Source organism: Vipera ursinii, assembly GCF_947247035.1.
Source record: "Vipera ursinii genome assembly, chromosome: 1".
NCBI classification, from domain to species: Eukaryota; Metazoa; Chordata; class Lepidosauria; order Squamata; family Viperidae; genus Vipera; species Vipera ursinii.
In genome coordinates this window covers 272926978-272940289 of record NC_139512.1, presented here as the reverse complement: position 1 = coordinate 272940289, position 13312 = coordinate 272926978, and the positions used below count along the sequence as shown (strand labels likewise).

Below are 13312 nucleotides of genomic sequence, written 5' to 3'. Positions count from 1 at the left end.
TTTGGATAACTGTTAATGACATTAATGAGATTTTTCATGTTCTATTACATGGCTTACTACTGGTTATTACTGATGGTCCACCTGATAAAGTCTTCAGTGTGTGTGAACCAAAAACCACTCAACAGTAAGTACTATTTTAATCTATATTTGATTAACATTTTGCAACATGCAGCCTGACATAAGATTTCTCTTTCTTATACTACAGTTCAAGCATTTCAAGGCTTAAGGAGGAAAAAAAGCAGATAAAAATTTACACTACAATAATAGTGCACGCCTGGAATAAAAAAATGTTCTCTCATGTTGCAGCTATTAGACAGGAGATACAAGTGGCAATGTGCAAACAGATTCATTTTCTAGCAGAAGGATTACTTTGGGGGCTAACATGTATTCTAAATTCATTTAGAATCTATGCAAGCTGTACCGGTTTTGTAAGTATTAATAAAAGTTTTACTTAACAGCTCTCAGTTCGAAGAGCTAATAATATAACCTTTAATATAATATAAATCTTGGCAGGTCTGAATTATAAAATTCCAGAGTAAATTCTTTTAAGCATGAACATGTTAGAAAAACATGAAGTTCACTGCCTTTCTTTGTTGACAAACTTGTGTATGGTATAACTTTTCTTGATGAGGATAAGATAGAATAAAAACAGATTTCTGGCTTGGTGACTTAATTTTCACAATCTATCAAAGGAGCTTGTAGCTTCATTAACACAATTCATTTTTCCCTTGCAGAGAATGGCTGGGTTCCAACCACTTACAGTATATAATCGCACTTAACTTTTTTTATGCAAAATCAGCAGCATTGCAATTTATTCATTTAGTTACTGATGTCTGAAAGGTACATACAGTATTCAGGCAGAGTATTGCCATAAGTACTGTACTTACGCCCTTTGAGCTAGTAATTATCCAATTAGAACTTCATGAAAGCAAAGCAGCCCCCCCCCCCATCCTCCATCCACCCACCTGGGAGGGGAAATACTTACATTAGCCTGCAGACCTAATATTATTTTAAACAAGAACTTCCACCATTATTAGGAGCCACCTAGAGTTGGTTAGAAGATGGGCAGTTCTATTAAGTTTCTTAATTAATTAATTAATTAATTAATTAGTCTATTATCTGTTATATTCTAAAAAGCACACACATTCTATATAATCCACCTTGTATTCAGTGACCCACATATACTGTTCAGAGAAACATACACATGAAATAAGGGAAGTTGATCCTAGGATAATATCAGTTTGGGTCCGAAAATATATTTGGGAGGGGAAAAAAGCAAAGGGAACGAAAAAGCTGTTGGGAGATATAATGTAAATGCTTCCTTGAGTAACACCAGCTGCCTGCAATTAGTGCAGGTTCGCATCCCACCAGGCTCAAGGTTGACTCAGCCTTCCATCCTTCCGAGGTAGGTAAAATGAGGACCCAGATTGTTGGGGGCAATTAAGCTGACTTTGTAATAATGCCACTTGGGTGTGTGTGTGAAAGCCCTAATAAGCAGGCATATACATAGAATGAAGGCTACTGCTAAGCTTGTAAGCCGCCCTGAGTCTTCGGAGAAGGGCGGGATATAAATGGAATAAAAATAAAAATAAATAAAATAAAATATTTGAAGGATCTAGGGGGGGTTGAACCAACTGCAGGGTGTGAATACAGGAGAATGTAAAATTTTAAAAAGTTACACCTTTTTTTTTCCAGGACATCAGGGTCTGTTTTATTTATTACAGGTAGTCTTCAAATTACCTCTATGCTGGGGACTACCCATTATGGTCATAAGTCACGTCAGTCAGAAACTGTGCTGAAAACCAAAATGTGGTCACTTGACTGCAGGATATGGCAAATGGCCCTAAATCCAGGGCCAAGCACCCCAAATTCACTATGGTCATGATGGGTGGGCAATTATCAGAACTTTGAATCTGGGTTGTAACCCCAAAGTAGGTCTGTTTAACTTTGGAAGCTCAGCAACTAGTTATAAGTCAAAGACTACCTGTAATTATTTTAATGTGTAAACAAAGCAAATATTACAAGCCATTTGGATAGGTCTCCCTTTTTTCCAAAGCTATCAGACATTCCTTTACTTTCCAAAAGGACCCCCATTACTGCTCTAAAAAAATTATTTTTGCAGAGGGCAGGTTTTCTTCTTGAGCTCCTTGTATGCTATAGCTGCTTGGCATATATATCACTTTACGTTTTTAAGGGATCTGACCTTAGATTTTTATATGTATCTTTAATTTTCCATCAATGAATCTTTTGAATAAATTGAATTCTTGAGATTTGTCCTTAAATTTTTATTACAATTGCAAACGCTAAGTTGATATAGGATATTACTTTGTGTATTTTTTTAAATATTGTCTGAAGGAACACCTAATTCTTAGAAATAGTAGATGAAACACAGATTTTCCCTGCATTTATCCTCAATTCCATCAGCTTTTGTGCATATTCAGTATCTGTGGTATATTTCATTCATTAATATATTGTTTATATTTAAAAAATAAGCGCACTCTTTCTTAATTTCAATGGATGTGGAGGCAATTCATTGATCTCTAATGAATTGAGAACTGGTCTTGGCTACTTATTTCCAGCCTCTTTTCTGATTATTTTATCTACATTGTAGATAATGTTTATGTTTATGTTTATGTTTATTGGACTTATATACCGCCCTTCTCCCGTAGGACTCAGGTCGGTTCACAAGGACCAATACAAATTACAAAAGTTAAGAACTATTAAAATAATTAAATTTAGTCCTTGAATAAAATAAAACCCCTATTAAACTCCAATTAAAACCCAATTAAAATAAAATTACAATTAAAATTTTCAGTCCTGGCCGGAAAGCTCAAAGAGCCAGGTCTTCAGGTCCCAGCGGAATGAACAAAGGTCAGGGGCAGTCCTGAGCTCTACGAGCAGCTGGTTCCAAAGGGCAGGCGCACCCACAGAGAAGGCCCTCCTCCTGGGTGTTACCCGCCGGCAATCTTTTGCCGGCGGTACCCTGAGAAGGCCCTCCCTGTGGGAGCGCACAGGACGAAGGGAGCTTGATGCCAGCAGCAGGTGTTCCCTCAAATACCCAGACCCAAGCCATTTAGGGCTTTATAGGTCATCACCAGCACCTTGAATCTCACCCGGAGGGCAACCGGAAGCCAATGCAGCTCGCGGAGAAGAGGTGTTACATGGGAGTATCGGGAAACCCCCATCACAACTCGCGCAGCTGCATTCTGCACCAGCTTAAGCCTCAGAGTGGTCCTCAAGGGCAGCCCCATGTAGAGAGCGTTGCAGTAGTCCAACCGGGAGGCCACGAGTGCATAAGTGACTGTGTGTAGGGCATCTCGGTCCAGATAGGGCCGCAACTGGCGCACCAGGCGAACCTGGGCAAAGGCCCCCCTGGTCACGGCTCCTATATGATCTTCAAAACTGAGCCGCAAATCCAGGAGGATGCCCAAGTTGCAAGCCCTATCAACGGGGGGGGGGGTAACACCTCACCCCCCCATCATTAAAGGTAGAATAGACTGGTTAACTCGAGATTTTTTTTTATTTTAATCCCATTTATATCCCGCCCTTCTCCGAAGACTCAGGGCAGCTTACACTCTAAGCACAAATCAATGTGCTTAGCAATAGCCTTCATTCTATGTATATGCCTGCTTATTAGGGCTTTCGCCCCCCCCCCAAGCGGCATTATTACAAAGTCAGCTTATTGCCCCCAACAATCTGGGTCCTCATTTTACCTACCTCGGAAGGATGGAAGGCTGAGTCAACCTTGAGCCTGGTGGGATGCAAACCTGCACTAACTGCAGGCAGCTGGTATTACTTAAGGAGGCATTAGCCCACTGCTCCACCAAGGCTCTTGCCGGTACGCACAGCCACTCAGTCTTGGCAGGATTGAGATGAAGCCTGTTTCTCCCCATCCAGACCCGGACCGCATCCAGGCAACGGGACATCACGGCGAGGGCATTGCTGGGTTGGTTCGGGGTGGAGATAAAAAGTTGGGTATCATCAGCATACTGATGATACCCCACCCCGAAACCACGAATGATCTTGCCCAGCAGCTTCATATAGATGTTGAACAGGAGGGGAGAGAGAACCGACCCCTGAGGAACTCCACAAACGAGAGGCCTCGGGGCAGATCTCTGTCCTCCCGTCAACACCGACTGCGAGCGGCCCAGGAGATAGGAGGAGAACCACTGCAAAACAGTGCCTCCCACTCCCAACCCCCTGAGACGCCGCAGTAGGATACCATGGTCGATGGTATCAAAAGCCGCTGAGAGATCTAATAGGACTAGGACAGAGGAACAACCCCTGTCCCGAGCCCGCCAGAGATCATTCACCAGCGCGACCAATGCTGTCTCCGTGCTGTACCCGGGCCTGAAGCCCGATTGGTACGGGTCAAGGTAATCAGTTTCCTCCAGGAACAGAGGAAGCTGATGTGCCACCACACTCTCAACAACCTTCGCCAAAAAGCGAAGGTTGGAGACCGGACGATAATTATTTAAAATCACTGGGTCCAGGGCAGGCTTCTTGAGAAGGGGCCTCACCACCGCCTCCTTCAAAGCGGCGGGGAAGACACCCTCACACAAAGAGGCAGATATTACTGCCTGGAACCAGCTTCGTGTCTCCTCCCGAGCTGCATAAATCAGCCAGGAGGGACACGGGTCCAATAAACAGGTGGTGGAGCTCAGCCTCCCCATAATCCTGTCCACATCATCAGGGGAAACAGGATCGAACTCAGTCCAGATAACATGCTCAAGACCATCCGATTCCTCCACGTCAGACTCTGCCCAGTCAGAGTCCAAACCGGCCCGGATCTGAGCGATTTTGTCCATCAGATGATGACTAAACTCCTTGGCCCGACCCTGCAAGGGCTCCTCCCTCACCTCCTGATTAAAAAGGGAGTGAGTCACCCTAAACAGGGCGGCTGGGCGATTATCTGCGGACGTGATGAGGGCAGCGAAGTAGTTAGACCTTACAAAGGTTCTTAACTGCAATGATATGTATTGCATGAATGATATGTATTGACTAATTGATACCGTATATGATTATCATTTAGCATATATATTATAGCTATTTAATGTTATATTAATTAGTCTTAACTGAACATATGTACCCGGACAATAGTCTGTTTGCTAAAGCTTGAAAATGTTATTGGGAGGCAACCCCAATGTTGTTCCCAACCCCGTTCCTACCCTAATCCCGATTCTAACCCCATTCCAAATCCTGATCCTTACTCTGGTCACATCCTCTTCCTAACCCTAAAAAAATTAATACTCTTATTAAAAAAAAAAGAATGGGCCTGCTGGATCAGACCCCTGGCCCATTTATCGAGCAGTCTGTTCTTATAGTGGCCAACCAATTGCACAAGGAAGTCTAATAGTCTCCCAGGAGATGGCCTTCAGAGGCAGTCACATTTCCAGCAATACTAATAACTACTGATCCCCCAAATTTTCATGAATTGGTCAATCTCTTTTTTTAAAAAAAACTAATGAACTAGTAGCCAGCACATGTCATGGTAACAAATTTCAAAGCTGGATTAAATATTATGTAAGGACAAACAAAAGGAAGTATTTTTTTATATTCTTTCAGGATTCAATTTCATTGCGCCACCTCTGGTTTTAGTATTTTGGGAAGGGAGAAACAGCTTCTCCTTGTCCACTTTATTAACCTCAGTCTCATCCCTTTTGTTGTGTAGTGGGTTTCTTGGAAGCAGGAGGCAAGACAAGAGGGTTCAAACAGGAACATTGCTTTATTGTGGTAACAGGAACAGAACTGAGAACAGAGGCTTCTATGCAGCTACTTATATGGTTGGCCACTAGGCGGCGGCCAATAGGTTTAAAGGAACCTATTCCCGCCCCAGAGCCAACCAATGATCGTCCTGGAGACTGCATGTCTGGGCAGCCAGCGACCGTTACACACCCTAATTAGGCAATCTCAAGCAGCATTCAAAGACACGTGAAAACAGTTCAAGTAAAAGGCCCAATACATTACACCTTTCATTCGCCCCCAAAAGTCACAACCACTCCTTATAGGAAAGCTGCTCCACCCCCTTGATCATCTTAGTTTCCTTCTTCTGAACTCTCTCTAGCTCCATGATACCCTTTCGAAGGTGTGGTAACAAGAACAGGGAATATTATTTAAATACAGTCTCACCATTGATTGATATATAGGCATCATCACATTTATATTCTTATTTTCAATACATTTTTTTTATTCTCCCTAACATGTTTTTTGGCCTTTTTTACAATAAATTCACACTGGGTTGACACCTTCATTGAACTATTTACCATTAGATCTCTTGCTTCATTTTTCACTGTTAATCTCTGATCCTATTGATTTTCATGAGTAGATAGGATTTTTGGCACCAATATGCAATCTTTTAGACTGGCTTATGTTGAATGATATCTGCCATTTTGACGCCCATATTTATATCACAACTTTAAAATTGTGCATTCATCAAATTCTTTGTTTGTATATTCGTTTTATAGCTCGTCTTTACTGTAGATATAACATGGATGCACACATGACTGAAGTTTGGAAGGCAAAATCTCACATTTCCCTTTCCCAAGAAAGTGAGTCTGAAATATTCAAGTGGCATTATCTCATCAGGCAAATGGATTACACACATGCTTGGAAAAAGGCAACAAATAAGCCTTGCCTGCAGGCAACTCACATTTTAATCTGGGTAATACAGTTATGGTTCAAACAAGAATTTACACAGTGCTCAAGTTATTTGAAAGACATAATTGCTTTTTCAGTAATCCAAATTGCTTGCAGGCATAGGACATTTTGTCTGAGAATAGGTCCTTATTTGGATTTTTGTTTATGCTCTAGTCCACTTGAGAAACCAGGTTCATCCTCTTGAGATCCTCCTGGCTATAAGCAAATATGCTTTTGTCCACTTCAAACTAGCAGACCCATTTCTAGAGCTGTGCCCTAATCACATTATCACCGCATCAGTGAAATCTTCTTTACACTAGATTGTCTTTCTGAACATTTTAAGAAATTTCTTTGATACAATTCAGTACCAGCAATGTTTCTGACACAGGTCAGTACTTGGGAGGCTGTGACTCTACTTTTTGTAATTTTTTCACCAGCTTCTAGTTCATTTGTGGTCTCATCTTTTTTACCATAAATCTTAAATGAACTAAGACCAAGAAAATCTCCTATATAAAACTAATAAATGTATTGCAGATGGAATTCTTATTGCAAACGAAGGTGAATATATGTGCCCCGAGATAATATTGCAAAATCCATTTTAGGTCAGCTACTGGCAATTTTTATTTTTTGTCAAACATATGGTTTGTATTTGGTTAGGATACAGGGTGGAATTTTCTCTTTAAGTCCTCAACCAGAATATCTGCCCATCATAATCATGCCAGCAAAATCCCAGAAGGATATTCCAAGTTGAGAAGGTTTACCTAATCTGTGAAAACCCTTTCTCTAGGCTAGGAGGCTTCTGTTACATTCTCCATGATGTTCTGCAATTGGCTCACAATGGCTTGTTTCAAGCAGAAAAATGAGATGGCAAATTGCTGATCTATTAATTTTCTGCTACATTCCATTTTTCCCATTTACCTTGTGATTTTAGAGTGCACTTGTCTTATTTGAACCGTAGCTGTAAGTCACTTTGAGTATTTTAATAGAAAAGGAAGGTCATGTTTACAGAAAAATAAATGAATGATTTTGGTAGTTCATTGTTCTCAAATATTTTGCTCCCAAGATTCAAGCAAAGTAATATACATTACACATCATATTTGAATAGAGCTATAATGAGGGTATCACCAAAGATGGCAACATCGAGTCAATCACAGTTGAGTTCTAAGACAGCTAAGCAGGGTCAGACTTGATTAGCACTTGGATGTCCATACACTACATTAGGAAATCCCAGGACAGCAGATTAGATTGGGAAGTTATAAAAAAGCTCCCGAAAGAAGACAGTGGCAAACCAATTTTTTACTGCGCTGAGAAAATGACATGGGTTGTCCCTGTAATCACCAGGAATCAAGTTCAATTTGGGGTAGTCTCTGTTTATAATAGCAGCATGTTAGGATTTGGTGTCTCTTGCCCTCTGCCAATAATATAGAAAAAATAAAATCCAAGTTCTCTTTCATACGGACTGTAAGAAGTTCATTTTTGTTCATTCTATTCCTGAATGAGAATTCATGAATGAACAAATCTCCTCGGAACATCAACTGCATTGTCTTTATCTTAAGCAACAGAACTTAAGCACAGCAGTGTGTCAAGAAGTACAGGTAGTTCTCAACTTACCACCAAAATTCAGCCCAAAATTTCAGTTGCTAAATGAGACACTTGTTAAGTGAGTTTTCTACCATTTTATGACCTTCCTCACCACAGTTGCTAAGTGAATCACTGCAGCTGTCAAGTTAATAACAAGGCTGTTAAGTGAATCTGGCTTCCCCATTGATTTTGCTTGGCAGAAGGTCACAAAAGGTGATCCCCACATGACCCCGGAACACTGCTACCATCAAAAATATGAGTCATTTGCCAAGTGTCCGAATTTTGATCATGTGACCATGGGGATGCTGCAATAGTTGTGTGAAAAACAGTCATAAGTCACTATTTTCAGTGCCACTGTAACTTCGAGTGGTCGCTAAATGAACTGTTGTAAGTTGAGGACTACCTTTAATGCATTTTGAGCCCTTTCTCATTCTTCATTCTCATTCCCAATGTTTAGTTATAGCAAGCTGAACAAGACCAAGCAATAAGATGTTACCTGGATGAGGGCACTGAACAGGAAAGGTAATAGATCAAACATGTGTTTCCCACTCCCACTCCTAGGACAGTGACAGTCTATCACCTTTTCCCTAAATAAAAAGACTAGGCAAGAGTGAGAACAAGCAGTGAGGAAAGATATTACCCTTTCATTGCCGTCCAATATTGATTTATCCCTGGTGGAGGGATACTGGCATTCATACATTCTCCATGCAAGAGAGGATACACCCCAAAAATGGGTTTGGGGGGGAAAGGAAAAAAGATTGAGTTGGCTCTTTTCTCCACCCATGCTATTCTTTTGATCAAAGTCTACAATATGAAGGATAGGCTTCCAACATGTCCATTCTCTGATGTATTTTATTTTTAGTCTTGAACGGGAATGCCATCTTATATGTAGTCAAAACTGCAGGTTCCACTTGTAAATGTCAGATGACAACAGACTCCAGAGAACTATTGGCGGTGTGTTAGTTCAAGAAATCTTTAGAAAGAAAACTAAAAATGGAGCTCTTAGGACTAAACATTAGTTGGGTACTGAAATGACTCGACAAGCCAAAATGTGGCTTATTGGTGAACACGTCCACTGGTGAGCATCTCCTTTCAAGCATGAAAGCTAAAAAGCAGTTGCCCAGTTTGTTTTAACTTACTTTGTCATCTTCACAGTAATTCTGTAGCACCTAACCAGAAAATGATCTACCACCAGCCACAGGCATCTTTCCTGAATTGTTCTGGAAAAAGTAATTTACATGTCCACAGGCATGGAGGTGAGCTCTACCACACAAATCAGTGAAGAAAAAGTAAGATGCGCAAATAACTGGAAGGGGGCATCTGTCCATCTAGCCCATTCCAGTTTCCCAACTGAAGAAGTCAGCAGAAAAGAGACATATTCCTATTCTTTTCTAATCCTGTCCCTATTTAGCATGACATGTTAAACTAATAGCCTTGTTCATAAAAAGCATTGCCCGTCTTGCAGAATGGAAGGACCTGGTAGACAGCAGGGTATGACAATCATACAACATGGTTCACACTACATATTAGTGGTTCATAGTAATCTCACAAGCTCGGGTTGCCCAAGTTGCTTAAACAAGTTACTTACCCACCTAGCAGCTACATTTACTAACAGCTAACTTGGTTAGTTTTTCTCTAGCAAGAAAAAAAACACAGGTCATTTGGTTAGACCAGGGGTAGGCAACCTTGGCTCTTTTATGACTCATGGACTTCAACTCCCAGAATGCCTCAGCCAGCTGGCTCAGGAATTCTGGGAGTTGAAGTCCACGAGTCATAAAAGAGCCAAGGCTGCCTACCCCTGGGTTAGACTAAGGTTCAATCTACTGTGCAAACTCAGTACACTGGCTGATTCAGTAGTCACATTATTTACGTTGGGTGAATGCAGCCTATGATGTCGCCCAGCTATATTAAATTTTGAATGAAGACTGAATGAAATACAGATTATAATATCCCATAATATTATCCAGTATTTTTATTTCCTTACTGCACTGTAGGTTAGATAGAAAGAATAATATGTAACAACCCTCCAACATCATTCGCTATTTTATTCCAATGTCGTTCTCTATTCCACCTCTACTGTAGACTGGGTGGTTGTGCTAAGACACAGCTTACAGGAACCTTGCAACATAATCCATTGTTAATTAAATCCTTTGTTCTTGTTAGGTTGCAACAAAGCCCCATCTCAGACTAAATTAACCTCTACTGACTTGAAACAGCGTAACTGCACTTCTCAATCTTCATAAAGTTTTGCAGTTTAGAGGATACCTATCAGAGCAGAAAACCTTATATTTTGATATATGCTTTCCCAATGGAAAAAACATAGGTCAGACAAATCTGGAGTGGTTTGTCTGACACATATGCCAGGCATGGTGGTAAGACAGCCCAGAGCAGCTGGCTGTGGTGAAGAGATGATACCGACAGGCAGGGAAAGCACAGAGCAGCTACCAAAGGGGAAGACTGCATGACCTCACCTGACATCCAGAAGTCAGGTAGTCCAGTCCGACCTATGGGATTGGACCTACTGTCTCCACTTTCCTGTTGCAGATAATTAATTTCTAGGCTTCTCAACTTAAGCAACTTTAAAATGTGTGGACTTCAACTCCCAGAATTCTCCAGAGAGCTATGCTGCCTGGGGAATTCTGGGAATTGAAGTCCACATATCTTACAGTGGCCAAGGTTAAAAAACACTGCCCTAGTGCTATCAAAACTGATATGGAGCTACACCAGCTTTCCCTCCTTAATGAACTTTCTGGTAAGCAAAAAGATAGAAGGGGTGATGGGAAAATATGGGAGATTTTGTAAATGCACCAGTTTCTTAAAAATTCCTTTGCCCAATTGTTCCTCAGGTTTTAAAGAAAGGTCTGTTTTCAAAATATTAGCTGTGTAGTAAATTGACAAGTTTCTCAGGAAACTGACTTTGGTATTAGAGGCTATCATGGCAACTTATAAAAGAGCAGACTTCATTTATTTATTGCCACTGCTTGAGGCAGTGAAAGATTTAAAAATGGCAAAATGTTTATGGAAACCAATGCCGTCATTGTGTAATTTTGTCAATTAACATTTTTTTTTAAAAAAAAATCAAACCCCACTAGAATACATTGAGAACCAGAAGAAGCTGAATACTATCCCTTCAGATGCACTACGTAAAATGCTATTTGCTAATCCAGGGAGCATTGTATTTCCTTTGGCTCTAGGGACAACTAATAATCTTTTACTAAAGTGTTTGCTTTCACTAGCGCACACATCGAAATGTCACTTTTCACTCAACCGGAAGATCCTTGGTGCAGAGGAAAATAAATCAGGTTCTCATTTAACGTCTCTATTCACAAGCCTCAACAGATTCCGGCTCAAGCTTTAAATGCGCTGGGCGGGGAAGGAGAGAAGAAGGTTCATCCCTAAAGTTCGTTCCACCTTAGGTAGCTTTATTTAATCAGAAAAGCCCACTTCGCCTAACCAACTGAGATTAATAAAACCTACGTATTTTCATCCTAAAACTGCAGTTTAGAATCCCAGAGGGAGGGAATTGAGCCGTTTAAGAAAGATGAACAGGCATGGCATCTACAATTACAAAAACCGTGCAGTATATTACATGTCACTAGGAATTTTAAACCCAGGAAGGCCGGGAAAGGACACCTCTTCCTTCTGGCTCAAATAAATCAGAGCTTCACTGCCTTGCAGGGTTAAGGACCTCAGCTAAACTGATGTTAGGCAGAAACACACAGAGTATGCATGACATGTATCACATGGTACATAATGCACACACCGCATGCATGAACGTTAAGCTTCCCCCCCCCCCCGCCCGCCGCCGCAAAGTGTATACACACGGTCTAGTTATTTTCAAGAAACAACCAAGGTAACTATTACTGTGCGCAAAAATGAGACCCTTTCCTTGATGCACCGACTGCCCTGGCAGATAAAAGCAGGAAAAGGCGGCAAAGAAGGGAGAGGGAAGACCAGGAATGTCATTTGGAGGTGGCAGCGCTCAGGGACACACTCACGCCCGCTCCCAATAAGGGAAACTATATTTCCCTCCCCTCCCTCCCCGCCGCAAACCCTCGTCCCTTTTCCAACTGTTAGGAAAGGACCTTCTCGCTAGAGGACGGATGGCTCCGTCTCTACTCCGGAACGTCTGAACGGCAAACACGCGAGTAGAAAAGCGAGAGACTTAACCCCGCGAGGAAGGAGGAGTCGCGAGGCGGCCGAGAGCAGCGCAGCCTCCCCTCCACAGCTGCACCAGGCAGGGGCAGCCGGAGCCCCGTCCGCGGCTCCGGCTCCGGCTTGCCAGCGGCTCAGCTCTCCCCGAAGGGGAACCGGACCGTCAGGGGTGTGGCGGGCTTGGCCTGGGCGCCTCGACGGCTCGGGGCGTCCACGGTTCGGCCGCGCCTGCAGAGCGAGAACGGGCGACAGCGACGGGTACCTCGCAGCCGTACAGCTGCCCGAGCTGCTCCACGATCCACTCCTCCAGCACTAGCCTTTTCCGCAGCTCTTTCCGATCGTATTTGACCGTCACTTTGCCCTGCTGGTGGCGCCGCTGCTGCTGCTGCTGCTGGACTTGGACCACCGCGGCGGCGGCGACCGAATCTTCCCGGGAGGCGCTTCCCCCGCGCGGGCTCTGAAAGAAAACCCGGCTCCCTCCGCCGGCGCCTCCTCCTCCTCCTCCGGCGGCGGCGGCGGAGGGGGCGGCGGCAGGGCCCGCTTCGCTACCTCCGGTAACCACCGACATGTTCCAGCTCAGCCTCGTGGGCAGATCCGTTCCTCCGGGCGATCGGGGCTTCGGGGAGCGCCGCCGGAGCTAGCGGGGTCTGGCTGCCGACGAAGATCACCTCCTCCGGCCACGCCGCCGCCGCCGCCGTGCGGGAGCGCTCGCCTCGCCTACACCTGCGGCTCGTAGCCTCTCCCGGCACGGCTGGCTCCTCCGCCGCCGGTTCGGCAGGAGGAAGGCGGGGTGTCCAGCAGACGGAAAACGGGGCGGGGACTAGCGCCTTAAAGACACCGCGAGCGCCTCGCTACGCCAGACATTTGCCCCTTCTGGGTCCTTCGAGGGCCGCTCCGGGCCTTTCCCTCGACGGGTCGCCTGCGCCTTTAAGGCGATTGC

General features: G+C 43.4%; 1 protein-coding gene across 1 annotated transcript in view; it reads right to left on the bottom strand.

The window, feature by feature from the left end:
* PPP1R14C (protein phosphatase 1 regulatory inhibitor subunit 14C) overlaps positions 1-13063 on the bottom strand; it is a 48869-nt gene extending 35806 nt beyond the window's left edge. Inside the window, exon 1 of the mRNA XM_083348744.1 lies at positions 12635-13063. Coding sequence (XP_083204870.1) covers positions 12635-12940 — 306 coding nt within the window. The 5' untranslated portion in view covers positions 12941-13063. The remainder of the gene's footprint in view (positions 1-12634) is intronic.
* Between the last annotated feature and the right edge of the window lie 249 nt (positions 13064-13312).